Below are 14,700 nucleotides of genomic sequence, written 5' to 3' on the forward strand. Positions count from 1 at the left end.
GGGAAAACCTGGTGTGCAGTTTTGCAAAACTATCCTTCGTCACATGGGTTGGCTAAGCTGCTTAAGGGCAGCCCCACAGAGAGTGCTTTGCAGCGCTCATGCCTGAATCTCCGTGGCCAGGCATCCAGCTTGGCTTTGACGAGTCGCTAGCCTGAGCTGTTCTAGGAGATGTCACTTTTTTCCCAAGCTCCGTCCTCGGTCTACACGAGGAATGACAGCAAGATCTAATAGAATCCGCCACGCACACCCCAGAACAATAGCTCAGCACCATGTGCAGCGACCCAAAACTATCTATTCAGGTGTCAGACCTTGGCAGTGCTCATGGGGTGCCCTTGGATTCCTGCAAAAAGAGAATGGTTCGTCATGCTCCCATCTTAATTTTTATAGGAACCCCATGCAGCAGCCTTTAAACTGCAGTCCTGCAGTCCAGCCTCTGCTCACAACCTGAGTTTGATCCCAGTGGGCTCAAGGTTGACTCAGCCTTCCATCCCTCTGAAGTCTGTAAACTGAATGAATACGCAGCTTGCTGCTGCTGCTGGTGGTGGTGGGCCAATATGTAGCCTGAATAATTGAATTGTAAACCGCTCAGAGGGTGCTTATATCCCACTGTGGGGTGGTATATAAGCAGCACATTTTGCCTTTGTGGCTTCTAATGCTCTCCTCATGACATGGCATTGTGCCTATTCTTCCAGGGAACCGTCCCCGATGTGAAACGCCATCAAGGTTGCCTTTTCCAGTTGAAGCACTTTCTCTGTGAAGCGTTTCTCTTTAACAGCGTGCTTTCCAACGGCACAAATGCCCCATCAGACTACACACGCACACAGAGACAGGGGAGGGGAGACCAAGCCAGCTTTGCTCCTTGATTACACCCCGTTAAGGGCAGCGCTTTCTCCCCAGGAGGCTGCTGATCTTATCCAACAGACTGTGATGATTCATTTAGCAACCTGTCTTCGTTCGGCAACAAAGTCATCCATCTGCTCCTGCACCCTCCTCCGAGCTACCCAAATGGATTGCTCTCAAAATACTAAGGGGTCTCCATCACCCCCCCATTTCTAAATTCACAATCATCCCGGATGGCTTTTAAAGTGTCTCTGACCACTTCTGTCACGCAGTGACACCTTTCCAATCTGATACATCTGTACTGCAGACCACGATTTTGATTCTTCTCCCATACTGGCCTTTTTCCCAGCGGCACATTGCATGGTGGTGAAACTGCATGTTAACTCCTGTCCCCCATCAAAAAACAACAACAAAAACGAAAACAAACAAAAACCACACCAGGTAATAGATTATCTGGTCCAACTCTGCTCTAGAGATACAAAAGTCCGAGACAACAACACTGGGGCTCGGGAAATTTCCCATCAGCCATTAGATCATTACAGCAAAAAGAGCACATAGGTCTTCTCTGTTCTAAGGAGCTTTCTATTTAAATGACAGGAAATCTAAATTTCTATTCATGTGCATGCGCATGCATGCACGCACATGAAAGCACCATACAAATCGGTGTCCTCTTCTATCATTTTTTAAAAAATGATACATCTCCTCAACTCACAACTGAACACTCCACTTCTGATGTGAACACCCGATGCTCATAGGAAATTGAGACAATAGGGGAAAAAACCCACAATTTAAACTTCCTGCACCAGAGCATTGAGAGGCATATATTTCCATCGCTACTGGTGCATGAACACAACAAGATTGTGGGCAGTTAATCAAGGGTGAGAGTCTCTGGAGATGCAAAGAATATTTTCTGAGTCCCTCCTCATTTTTATTTTATTTATTTCATCTCTCTTGATGTGACGAGACACTTCTAACCCCCCCGCCCCCCAAGATTCCTCTCTTCCCACCAAGAATGAAAGAGGATTGTTAAGAAAGAGGAGAATCAACCCATTCAAGGCTTCAGCTGAATCTACGGAGCGGTTGCCCATGTTTTGCCCAAGTTTGCGTGCAAATTAGCACACCCTTTTTGCAGACTGAAAAGAAAAAGGTACAGAAAAATCCAACGACTGCACTGAGAATGGCAGAAAAATCTTGTACGGTCATGCCAGAGAAGAAGAATATTCTGATCCCTCATCTCTGCCTACTTGGAAAAGAGAGGATTAGCATACTTAACACTTACCCAGAAGGCAACGTGCAGGAGGCTCTATAGCACAGCGGGGGAGAAGGATGTGTTTGAGGTTGGCCGATTGAGCCCTTCTGTTTGGAGTTAGCAGAGAAACTCTGCCAAATTTATGCTGATATGGCCTGAACTCTCCATTAGCAAAGGTCTGATAAAGACTGTTGGCCAGAGGTCCTCCGAGTCCACTTTCCTTTCTCTGCAAGCTTATTAAGAAAACAGCCATTTGAGTGGAAGAAGGGGGGAAAAAAGAAAGGAAGCCCTTTTTTCTCACTAGGAAGAAAGGGAGGGAGAGGAGAGTCAAGAGGAGCACCCTCGCAGAATAGCTGCCCCCCAGTCTTCGGAGTACACCTAACCTTCTAAGCTTACAAGTACCCATCAATTGGAGACTGGGAAGATTTGTATGGTTATATTTTGAGGTGTTTTTTTTTTTTACAGAGAAATGAAAAGAATCCAGTACTTCACTATGCACAGACTTCATCTAATGAGGCCCTTACTATATGTGGAGAGGTATCCATGGAGACACCTCGTCTTATGATTTCTCTAGCTAGTGCATGTTACAGATGGATCTGAAAGGATTAAAAAAAGAGATGAATTTGTTACATGTTCTTTTTTTCTCTCTCTCCCCAAATATACATTAAACCAATTTATGCAATCCATGTAATGCCACATTAAGCCAGAGCTGGGAAGACTTCAGTCTTGCGAGAAAAGACATTATAGACAGCCCGTGAGTGGAAGGAGAGAAACCTTGGAGGTGGATGGTGTGTGATTGTCGCCTCACTTGATAGGGTATCTGAATAGCTCGGTGTCAGCTCTATCTATGATAGGGTTCAACCGTTAATGCTTTGCACCTCCCAGGATGGGCCAATTAGCTTGCTCTGTTCTGCAATTGGTCTTCTGTACTTCACCCTGGGGTTTTCTCTGGACCCTCATTTTTCAGACATGAAAGACTTCTCCACGGCGTGTCTCCAACACTAATATTACGGCACACACTGAGAACTCCACAGCAGTGCTTAGATTTGCTTGAAGGGACTTCTTGTTTTACACTGTAAACCATTTTGCCTGAGAAGGGGGGGGCAAGGGTGTTGAAGAAAGCAGTGGAGGGTTATTTTATTTTCTTGCTCCCTGGGAAACGAAGAAGCCTCGGGGAGCTGGCTTCGACAATTCCATTTCAGTTCTCCTTCCCATTCCAACCCCCCTTTCTTTCCTTGTTCTCTGCTTTTCTTTTTTTCTTGTTCAAACTTGCATCTCCGGGCTGACAGCCTCCGATGGTTTTATGTAAGTCTTTAAAAATTGAACATACTTCTTAACTTAGATTTAGTCGACTGTACTCTCTTCTCCCCCATCACCACCCCCCTGACACACACACACACACACACACACACACCTTACCTCTTTCTTCCCAAATGCACTTTCAAAATAAGATTTGCTGGTTTACGAAACTGTGTTCTCTCCTCTAACGCGAGCCCACCTGTTGCAGCACATAAGACAAGTCCTTGAGGACTTTGACGTGGGCTTAGTTTCTCTCCTTCCCTCCCCTCTCTACAAGTATTCTCCAAGATTTTCTCCAAAGTAGCTTGTTGAGAGATCCAGTGGCCTGCAGAAGGCTCAGCCAGCTGACATCCCCTTGGCCCCATCGTTCAAGACCCCTTTCTTCTTCATGTTCTTCCATGAAGTCTCTTGTCTTCTGCGGGCTGGTCAGGCTCACAAAATCTTTTTGGGTTTCTGCTAAAACCTTGGGATCCATCACGCAGTCCGAGGTAAAAGACGCCCACCGAGCACCTGTCTACATGACAGAACTATATCCATTTAACCCTCATTCCCCTTCTCAGGACAGTTGTCCAGGTGAAATCTCTAACAGAGAAAGGGAATCGTACCACTCAGCCATAAAGCCCCAGGATGGCGCCATGACATTTAAGTGGCATCAAACGGCTGCACATGGTGCAGACATGCCTTTAGCATGGAAGAATTCTGAATCCAGCAATTTTACTTTAGTGCCTGAACTGAGTTGAGCAGGGCTGGCCTTCCCACTGAGAGGCAAAGACCACAGAATGGCCACCTCTGGTCACACACAAATGTGGTTCTGTATTTGTGACTTTGTTGCTAAGCCCAGGCTGCCTCTCTATGGTATGGCTGAGGGGATGACTTGTCAATTTAGATGTTCATGACTTTTGCCTCCATCTCCCCTGAGAAACACTATGTGCTGTGACATTTTGGTGTGATGCAATATCTCTTACCTATTACTACTTTCTCAACATGTTCAGTCCCAACACTATAAGCCAACTGTGTGGCCCACTAATAATCATCCTTGGGTTCCCCTGATGTTCTTGGACTACAACTCCCAGAAGCCTTCACTACTAGCTGCGCTGACTAAGATTTCTGGGAGTTGTAGTCCAAGAGCATCTGGGGACCCATGGTTGGGAAGCAGTGATCTAGACCAGTGGCTCCCAACCCTGGGTCTCCAGATGTTCCTGGACTACAACTCCCAGAAGCCTTCACCACTAGCTGTGCTGGCTAAGATTTCTGGGAGTTGTAGTCCAAGAACATCTGGAGACTGAACATTGGGAACCGTTGAGCTAGACAAAGCATTTGGGCCACCTGATGCATTTAGTTCAAGGTGGGAAGCAAGGAGGAGAGCATGATAAAAATTACAGAGCCATGCACTTTCCTCAAGGCACGTGAGGAAATTTTATCACCATATAGCCAATTTATGGTATTTCTGTTGGCAACATGGACAGGTTCACCTTTGCTTGTTGCTTCAAACCAAGGCTCAAGTCTAGTGTCGTACAGAACCTTCTAAAGTTTCCAGCCGAAAAGTTTCTGTTGGGCCTGTATTCGATCTTGGCTGGTCTCCCCCTATGCTTTGTTCCCTCGCTGTTAGCTCACACAGAAAGAGAAGTGATTTTGTTGCCTCAGCCAGGAAATGTGGTGGTTGGGAAAATGGTACAACCCAACCGTGCACCAATAGCTGAAACCAATCTCACAGCATTGTGGCATTCAAGAGAGAAAAGCCTTCAGGCTAGGATCTGAAGGACCTTAGCTTGGATGTTCCTTCCTTTCATGCGCTCTCCCCACCGGACCACCATCAGAGACAAGCAGAACACCAGCACATTTCAAATAGGCCACATAATCAATGGGAGGGTATCGACCGAACGGGATAATTCAAAGGCTATGATTCAGTGAGCATCACCTTTGCTAGCAGGATCCTCCGCATGGCTTCACTCAATAATTCAAGCAAATGGACCAAGAAAGAGGGAGAAAATAAGCCACCAGGCATTTCCAGTCAAGAGAGGCAGCGGTTTTATTTTACTTGTCACAAGGCTTCAGCAGTTTTTTTTTTTAAAAGGGGAAAAAGAATGTGCTTCCTATCGTTATTTAGAGGCTGAGCCTTTGAAAGCAGGCAGCCCTTCAATAATGTTTGGCCTAGGCTCCGGGAAGGTGGCCGTGTGTGCCTTGGTTTACAAAGAACAGTCCTCTGAAGGCATCTGGTTGATCTCTGCTTTGAAGATAAGCTTTCAAAACCCAGTAGTTGAAGAAAGATACGGGCAAGCCGGAAGAAGCCATACTGTGTCCAGAGGAGAGCAACCAAGATGGTAAAAGGTTTGGAAACCAAGTCATGCGAACTTAACTTTGCTTAGCTTCTGGAATCGGATTAGACGAGATCTATGAGTAACAACTCTAATAATAAACTCTTTTGATTCTGGCTAATATAGTAATTGGATATAATAATCTAGGAACTGCAGAACTGGAAGGGACCCTATGTGTCATCATGTCCAGCCCTTGTCAAGGAGTCCCCCCTGGGGGAATCGAACTCCCAACCTCTAGCTCTGCAGCCAGAGATCTAAGCCACCGAGCTATTCACCAGCTCTACCTTTTGGTGTCTGTGAAGAACTGCTCACAGTCAAATCCGATCTTGTATGAAGCTCCCCCGAGGCCTTGCCCCTTCAGAAGAGATAATGCTGTTAGGAGTTGTAGCCCAGAATAAAATTATGAGATTCTAGGAACTGCGGTCTACAAAAAAAAATAACTTGAAAGAGGCAGCAGAGCTAGCTTACTTCATGCAGGGAGTTTTGTGCATTTGGAAGAGTACAAAATCCCCATCCTTCCTAAAGCTCAGTGTGCTCTGGCTGCATCCAGAGTTCAAACGCCTCGATCTGGAATGGATAGAAGGCTCTGAGTCAGAAAATCGTGCCTGCTAATTGCGCAGCAGGAGGAGTACAGGCAAGAGATGCTCAAGGAATGGAACAATGCCACAGGACATGGAAGGCGTTTGGGCTTTGAGGATGACGCTGTCAGAAAAATGAAAGTCGGTTCGGAAGAGCTCCCATTCTCTCCTGCCATGCGCTCCGTGGCATTTGAGTCATATATAGAAGGATTGTGGTGTTTCACCGTCTTCACACACATCATATTGTAACAGCTCTCGAAAGACTTTGCAAGCTCCTTAATAATGCCCAGTGTAATGTAGAGACAGCTGATACCCATCAAAGGCCTGCATTGCTTAGAAACAGATCGCAGTTGCCATAGCTGGCACCGAGATGGTCCCTAAGGCTCTAAGGATAACTGAAATCTACCTAGCTCAGCCTGATTGGATCCAAATCCTCAGAAGGAAGGAGACGGGGTGGGTGGAGAGATTTCTATGTCTCTCCAACCATGAAAGGTCCTGCTCTGCATTTGGAGAATACAAGGGTTCAGAAGGGTTCAGAACTCATACTCCGAGATCTGGGTATTCATTCTCATCTTTCCATCACCTCTGGCTATGGCTTTGGGTTGTCACCTTCTGGACATGATCAACCATGCCCTGCTAGTCCTCAACATCACAAGCTAAAAGTAGACAGATGGACCAGGCAGTCACAAAGGAAGTGTGTCCATTACACACATACACACACACAAACACATGCACACACCATGTATATGGTGTCATACGTTAATTCAAGAACTTCTTCCACCCATCTGCACTCTAAGTCTTAGGGCAAAATTAAATGGTAGGAAAGACACACATTCAGTCTCACCCGAAAGGGTTTGTTTTGTTGGGTATCATCTCCCTTAAAGCAACCCTTCCATCTGTCAGGGAATCACTAATACCAAAAAGTAGTAGCCTGACTGCTGGACCAGAAAAAGCCCAGGTCTGGTACAGATCAGGATTGGGCTTCATCATGATTCCCTGTTGGTTGCCAGGAGATAGATCACACCGTGACTAACATACAAGAGGTGCAACCTGTAATCGATTTCCTCAGATGTCTTTGCAGGAACCCTCCAAGGTGCTAAATTTATGGCTCTGCTGGGAACTCTCCATGGTGCTGAAACCCACTCACCCACCTCCCAATAATCCCACTGCCACCACAAAATCAGACTCTTTTCCTCTACCATGCTGGCTCTCGGGCAGGTTGAAGCTCTTTTCTCATGAGATTCCATTTCCTAAATGTGGATCCAGTGGGCCACCAGAAGGGGTGAAATCCCCCAAATCCTTAATGATTAAATGAGGAGCAAAAGACAGAGCTAGCAATCGCAGAACTTTGGATATCTCTTTATCCAGGAAGGAACTTCCCGGCAGCAAGGAAAACATCTCTGTGCTCTATTCTCCTGCAGTATCTGCCCCAACACTAGAAAACCCAGCTTATGCAGAGCAGAAGGCAGGTCCATTCTGCTCCTCGCCCCATGGAGCTCTTTCGCCCCCCACCCCACCCCGTTTCTTTGTGATATTTTGCCAAGCTTTTGACTAAGATTTTGTCAGCTGTTGAGAGATGTGGTTATTTGGGGCTCTCAGTGGTTTAGGTAACTGGCCGCGGAGCCAGAGTTTGGGAGTTTGAAGACCACATTTGGGCCTCCTGGGAGAAGAGCCAGCCTGGATGGCCTTGGGCCAGCTGCACGCTCCAAGAGCATTTGCAGAAGAAGGGTCGTCGTACGTCAGAATTGACTCAATGGCGCATGATGACTATTACTGAATGCACATAATTAAGAAGCTATATAGTATATGCTTGGGAAAAATATGCTATTTTTTAAAACTGGAAAAAATGCTTAAACTGGGGGAAAGTGCATAGCAAAATATGTAGAAATTTTATTCACAAAAGAAAGACCCGTCTCATCATGTGATGTGGGACTTGGATAGGGCGAAACTCTAAGAAAACTCGAATTCTCCAAAATATACCTGATTGGACAGGGGAGTCCTGTGTTTCTTTCCTGCTGTCCAGATGATGTAAGACTTGCCTTGTTATGGCCAGTGACAAATAGTGAGGAAACCTGAGATCTTTAGTGATCTGGAGTCCCCTCTGCAAGACATGGTTTATCTAAAATAAATCGCTCTATTCCAGGGTGTGGGCTTTAGCACACACACTACGGCACTTCTGTGGACATAGTCTGCCACTTGGAAGTGTTCAATAATTAGAGTTTTAAAAAAATTAACCGATGTTCAGGATCAAATAAGCCATTTTCCAAAGATTTCAAGGGTTCCAAGGTGCCCCCCCCCCGGAAACCAATGTGCAGAGAAGTGGTTGAAGCCCTTGATGTCCAAGGTCAAACCCTCAATTGGAAGCCTTTAATTGGGCCCAATCAGGTTCAAAGCCAAACAGGGAGCTATAGCAGGGAACTGCTAAACAAAACAGCTTTTAAGAAGATTTCATTATTTCTTTTGGGAGAGGAAGTTCTCAGAAACGTCATATTTGAAAACAGAGTCTGGACATTAAAAAACCATCACGTGCATACGAGAAGGGAGACAGAAGCTCTGATACCGTGAAAGTAAACTGACAGATCTTCGCACCCTGAAGCACTCAGTAAACCAGGTAGATCCTTCCACACTTGGGCATAGTGCCAGCTTTCAAAAACCTCATGCCATAGGGTGGGGTGGAGGGTTTTTTTTTGGGGGGGGGAGAAGGATTTCCATCCATCCTCCTCATCTTCTTAGAATTGCAGAGCTGGAAGGGACCCTACGGATCGTCCTAAACCCATCCAGTACATGCCCTATCAGGAGGTGCAGCTACTAAACTCTGACCTGGCCTTTGAAGAGAACACCCTCCATTCTTCACCATACTTTCAGAAGGTTACCAGGAAAGCATGTGTGTGCACAAACACCTTAGTGTCCCAATAAAGGTACACAACCAACTCAGAGCTTAAGAAAGGTCCTTTAAAAGAAAAAAGAAAGAAAGACAAGTTACAGAGTGTCCAGTATGGAAATGAAGAATCCTAGTGGAAGAACCCAGGGAAGTCCAAAGGGCCAGTCATCCATAGCAAGCACCATCATTAACTCCAGACTCAGCAAGTGCCCAGGTGACTGAATCCCAGGGTGTCATCAAACAGCTTCAAAAGTATGCAGCCAAAAGCACATGAAAGGGTCCCTTTAATAGAAGGACCCTGCCTTGAACAAGCCCTTCCATCTGTGGGGGGAATTGTTCTAGCCCATGGCCACCCCGTCTTTTGATTCAGGGCAGATCACACTACAAGGATTCCATACTGGATTAGCCTTCATCCCACCCATACCCAAAGCATAACCTTTGCCTCCATCCCACTGCCATCTCCTGCCTTTAAAAATGGCAAGCATTTAGCTAGCAGATCGGTCCTCGGGAGATAATTCAGCTGTCCTTTGAAACAGCTGGAGAAAAGCAAAGATCTGCCAGTCCCTCCCCATCACCCTTGTTTGTTTGCTTGCTTGCTTGTTTGGTTGGTTTCAAGGGTCCAGCTGTGATCTGACCCAAACACCAGCTCTGGTTGAACTAAATCTGTGCTTCCTGATCCCTGCAGAACACCTAGTTCCACCATGCTTGAACGAATCTCTCCCAGACTTCTTGCAACTAGAACATATCTCACTCGAAGGCAGGGACAGTGGAGAGGTGAAAAGGTGACCGATGCTGAATGTTGGTATCCATGTACTCACTGTGGATGGACCATCCTTTGTCATGCAGGCAGGGAAGCCACTCTGGGATTTAGTCTGCCCTGTACATCCTAAACTGCTTCAGCACCTTGGAAAGCTCCTTTATAGTTCGGACAAAAGCATGCGATTCCCTGCCCGCTACCAGAGGTGGTCGATATGCATCTCACAATCCAAGAGGCCCTCAGGGGCATTTGTTGTGGCTCCCACTACTCTCCAGAACTCCCAGAGAGCCCCCCCCCCATGTTGAAAAGAAAAAATTCTTGAGGGGGGGCAGTTTTTTTAAAAACCACTGTAGGGGAACAAAGCCCTCCTGAATCTCCCCAAAATCAAAAACTGGAAGTGAGCGTCTGATTGCTTCTGCTGAGATTTTTAAAAAAGTTTTAGGCCATCAGGGGTCAGCTCCAGGCCTGGTGCAGCCTGTCGTGTATGCTGGGCACCAAAAATCATCATCATCATCATCAAATCCCTGCTGATTAAAGGCTTCTTTTGTTGATTTCAGGATGTGCACAAATTTGCTGTATGGCATATGAGTCACGTGTATCACGACAGCAGATTTAATCAGCAGTGATTTGCCTTTCATCAGCACTGACTGGCCACTGCTTATGACGTCATTCCCATTACATTCATGGATTGAGTTACGCAACAGGATTCCAGCCATCAATTCAGTCGCACGTGTGTAAGTGTGTACTAGTTTACAATAGGTTAAGAAAAGTCACACTAGGAAAGGGATACCTGTATGTTTTCTTTTCTTTTTTAATTAAAAAATTGGGATAAACTGTGCTTCCAGAAGAGATTGACCATCATAAGGAGAAATACGTGGAACAAACTGACCCCTACAGAGAGGGCATGGGTCAGGGCAGGAGAAGATTGAGCAGAAGAGACAAGAACAGGTAAGAATGGCCGACTCTGCTACCACTGAGGCCCCGATATTGAAACCAATTAGCGCAGATAAATGGGCTTTTTGCCTCCCTGTCGTTCCTATCGCCTCCAATAAGAAAGGGTTGTTGGAAAGCATCCTTTATTAAATACAGCTCACGTCTTCCAATGCTGCAGCAGCGGTTTGCCATCATCCAACCCCCCTGTGCTACATCCACGAGGAGAGAAATTATAGTGTCAGACACGTTTCAAAAACAGCAAACGGGTGGCGGGGGGTGGATAGAGAGAAGGGGGAGAACAAGCCCCTCCTCCCCAGGAAATGCTCACTCAGCATCCTGCCAGGAGTTAAAAATAGATGGCCCCAAAGCCTGTGAGGAAAGCAAGTGCCCCCCACATCGCGCCGAAAAGACGAGGCCACCGCTTACAAATGGGGTCATCTAAAAAGGCTACACAGGTGCAAGGGACTGTACAGGGGGCATAGCTAGGAAGGGGACCCCTCCTTCTCTCTCCCCCCTCTACCTACACACACACACACACACACACACACACACACACACACACACACACACACACACACACACACACACACACACACACACACACACACACACACACACACACACACACACACACACACACACACACACACACACACACACTGTTCTTCTGGTTCCTTCTCCCCTGCCGCCTCCAAAAATAGGCTGTGTTTGGTACAGAGCATAACACACTCCCCCATGCATATTAACTACCTTCTGCCCACAGCGAGCCTCCGCTTCCCTCGCTATTAGCACAGAAGGATATTTACCAAAAACAGCACACTGCAGATGCAGAGCTTCCATCTGGGTTTTTTGAAATGTTAAAAAAAAACAATTGGGGGGGGGTGAGCAACCCTAAAAGCTTGGACTTGCATAAGGAAGCTCCATTTCTCCTGCTTGCTTGCATAACTCGCGGGGAGAGAACACAGTCCCAGTTGGACACAGTGGCAACGTTTCTCCTAAAGCCAGGCAAGGTTAAAATCCGATCCAGTGAAGAATCCGCGCCAGTTTTTCCCCCTACTCTCTCTGGTTCCCAAAGCATCATTGGCACCAACCCTCGGATCTGTGACAATCACTACCTGCTCTTCCTCACCTTCATCCCACTGACTTTCTTACCAACCAACCACAATCTCTGTAGTACGATATTCATACCTTGTATGATGCCATGTATAAATATTTGCCATGTGATATCTCTTTCTGTTATGTCTGATGAAGTGGACTTATCCATGAAAGCTCCCATTAATATATATATTAGTTAATCTTTAAGGTGCCACCAGGGTTTTGTCTTTTTTAAGTTTTTAATTTTTAATTTTCTTTTCTCTAAAAATCTAGTGATGCTCCTTGTAATACATCAACAGAGCAAGGCTTGGATCCAGATTTCCTCAAGGTGAGGCCAGGGTGATTCTTAAACAGGCGACTCTCGGTTCCACATTAAAGATCAGGCTGGGCTCTTTTTCTGTCAAATCATCTGATCCATATACTGTAAAACCTTTCTGACATTAACCCGGTAATGGATAAATGTAAATAAATCGGGGGGAAATGCTTGCAAGCAAAACAGAAGAAAACCACAAGACGCATGCATGAATAACCTCCACTGAGACCCAAATATTAAGTAACACCTAGAGAAAAACCAAAGATCAAATCCTAGAACCATAAAGTATCACTTGAGTAAATTCACAGAGCTGCCAAAATTCAGTCTGAAGGATCCTCAGGAAAAAAAAAAAACTGTAGCCCAAAAGTTCATTCTCTGCTTCTCAAAAAACATAACCACCAGCTTTCTGAGTCATGGCATCACTTTTATCGCTTTCTTCCCCGTGTCTCTGTACCTCACCCAAACAGTCCAACGCTGAAATGCAAAGTTCTCTTAATACTTTCCCCAGCTCCCACTCGGAAATAAGGTTTTCAAGGATGAATTAAAGATTAATTACACGGATTTAAGTTGTAGGCACACCCACTGTAACGTCGCACTCTTCGTATGAACATGAAAGCTGAGTAACACCAATTGATATAAAGCGAAATGTTTTGAGGAGATGTGGGAAACGAGATGAGGGTTCTGGAACGCAGATAGAAACATAAGCTTCCCTGTCTCTGTTCTGTCCGGACCAAGTACCTCCAAGGTCCACCTTCTGATAACTTAGGTTCCCTCTCTGATGACAATGCAATGGCCCTTCAGCTGCTGAGCTTTGCTGGCACGCAAATGAATGAATTTACATGTTTGGAAGGGAAAAATCTCGAGCTTCAAATGAAGGGGGAAAAGAGACTGGCCAGTTTCCTCATTCTTAAGAGGTATAAATTCCAAGTCCCTCTGAGAAAAAGAGAGGGCCAGGTCAATTCATAACAACCCCCCCCCCCTTTGGAAACCAAACTTCAGATATGAGTAGTTAAGGTTATTTTAACATTGCTGCCATGGAGGCTGCGGAAAAAGTGGATCAAAGCCAACAATGATTGGAAAAGTACTATATTTCTCTGTCTGCAGAAGAAACTCTCCCAAAGGGAAGGATGTTTTAAACTGTCTCGCAGACATCTGAGAAGAGCCGCCGGGAGGTTGACATGCTAGCTTTCCATTTGTCGCGAAGCCACTCGGAGGCTAATTGCGAAACATAATTTTTTAACAAGACCCTGCTGCCAAAAAACACGCGCTTTGGATGGATTTTACCAAGCCTTTTACCCAGGGAGATGGTTCATCTACATCAAGAGCCACACGTATCTCTGCAGCCACTGCCGAGCAAATTAGAAACACATGTTTTTTTTAAAAATCCAGAAGGCGGCTTACTTTATTGAGTAGCAGCTGCTCTGCCCCGGGTTTGAGAGGTTTCCACCGACTTCGGCCGTTCTTCCCCACTCTCCTCATCTCCAGGGTTTTTGAACCCAAGTCACTCTCGGCTGCCAGGACAAGATTCAACGAAAGCAGGGTGAAATTTACTGCAGTAAAGACACACATCAATATATACCTAAGCTGTGCACGGGGTCCCTTTCAATTCAATTGGGTGCCCCGTTTAGGGCTTCTGAGAATATTCTAGTTCGGGCTAAAAATGACCTGTGCTGATCCAAGTTTGATTTCCATGCAGGATCTAGGCTGATTTCTAATTCTCCTCCTGACTCACACTTGAAAACTGAAGTGTCTATAGTAGTTGTGTGTGTGTTTTTTTTAAAACTAAGATCTGTCACTGAGACTTTCTAGTGCCGTCAAGGACCGTGCTCACATTTGCAGGAATAATTTTTGCACAGATTGGCTACGTGGTGCAAAAAGGCATGCCTTGCATGAAATGGCAGAAATCCGCAGAATTTGCAAAAAATAAGAGTTCTCATCGTTTTAGTTTTCCAGTGCGAGTCAACCGAAGGATAGTGATCAGAATTTACTCATCCTTTCAAATAGAGGGTGGAAATCATTTCAGGGGAGATCTGGATCGCTATGGGCCAGATCAGGATCCCTTCCCATGTTTCTTTCAAAACCCCTACTCTAGAGGAAACGTTACTTACCCCCAGCACTCAGAAACAGCTTCCTCTTCCAGCCCAGCTGATCCAAACCCATCGGTGTGCTTTGGGAAAGCGGTAAAGACCGGCATCGGTCCAAGAAGAGTCTGAAAGGTGGCGATTCTGGTGACGGATGAAGAGGGTGAGAGAGTGGCTGAGGAGAAGGGAAAGAAGGAATAAAACGATGGGTGATTACTCTATGCGTCAAGAAAGTAATGCAAGGATATAAAAGATCCTTCACAGCAGAACAAAGTGTGCTCCTTATATACTGCCTGATAATGCTTGAAGCTCTCTCTGGGCAATTTACAATTTACACGTTCCACCCACCCACCCACCCT

The 14,700-nt window shown here is 45.9% G+C and overlaps 1 protein-coding gene across 3 annotated transcripts in view; it reads right to left on the reverse strand.

Moving 5' to 3' along the window:
• Positions 1 to 14,700, reverse strand: part of ARHGEF9 (Cdc42 guanine nucleotide exchange factor 9) — a 165,872-nt gene that overhangs the window by 120,079 nt on the left and 31,093 nt on the right. For all 3 annotated transcript variants that reach the window (XM_072981465.2, XM_072981464.2, XM_072981466.2), the window contains exons 3-4: positions 14,369 to 14,516; positions 13,662 to 13,771 (exon numbers count right to left, since the gene is read on the reverse strand). In XM_072981465.2, the coding sequence (XP_072837566.2) occupies positions 13,662 to 13,771; positions 14,369 to 14,516 (258 nt within the window). The remainder of the gene's footprint in view (positions 1 to 13,661; positions 13,772 to 14,368; positions 14,517 to 14,700) is intronic.

The sequence above is a fragment of the Pogona vitticeps genome, chromosome 11 (assembly GCF_051106095.1).
Source record: "Pogona vitticeps strain Pit_001003342236 chromosome 11, PviZW2.1, whole genome shotgun sequence".
NCBI lineage: Eukaryota > Metazoa > Chordata > Lepidosauria > Squamata > Agamidae > Pogona > Pogona vitticeps.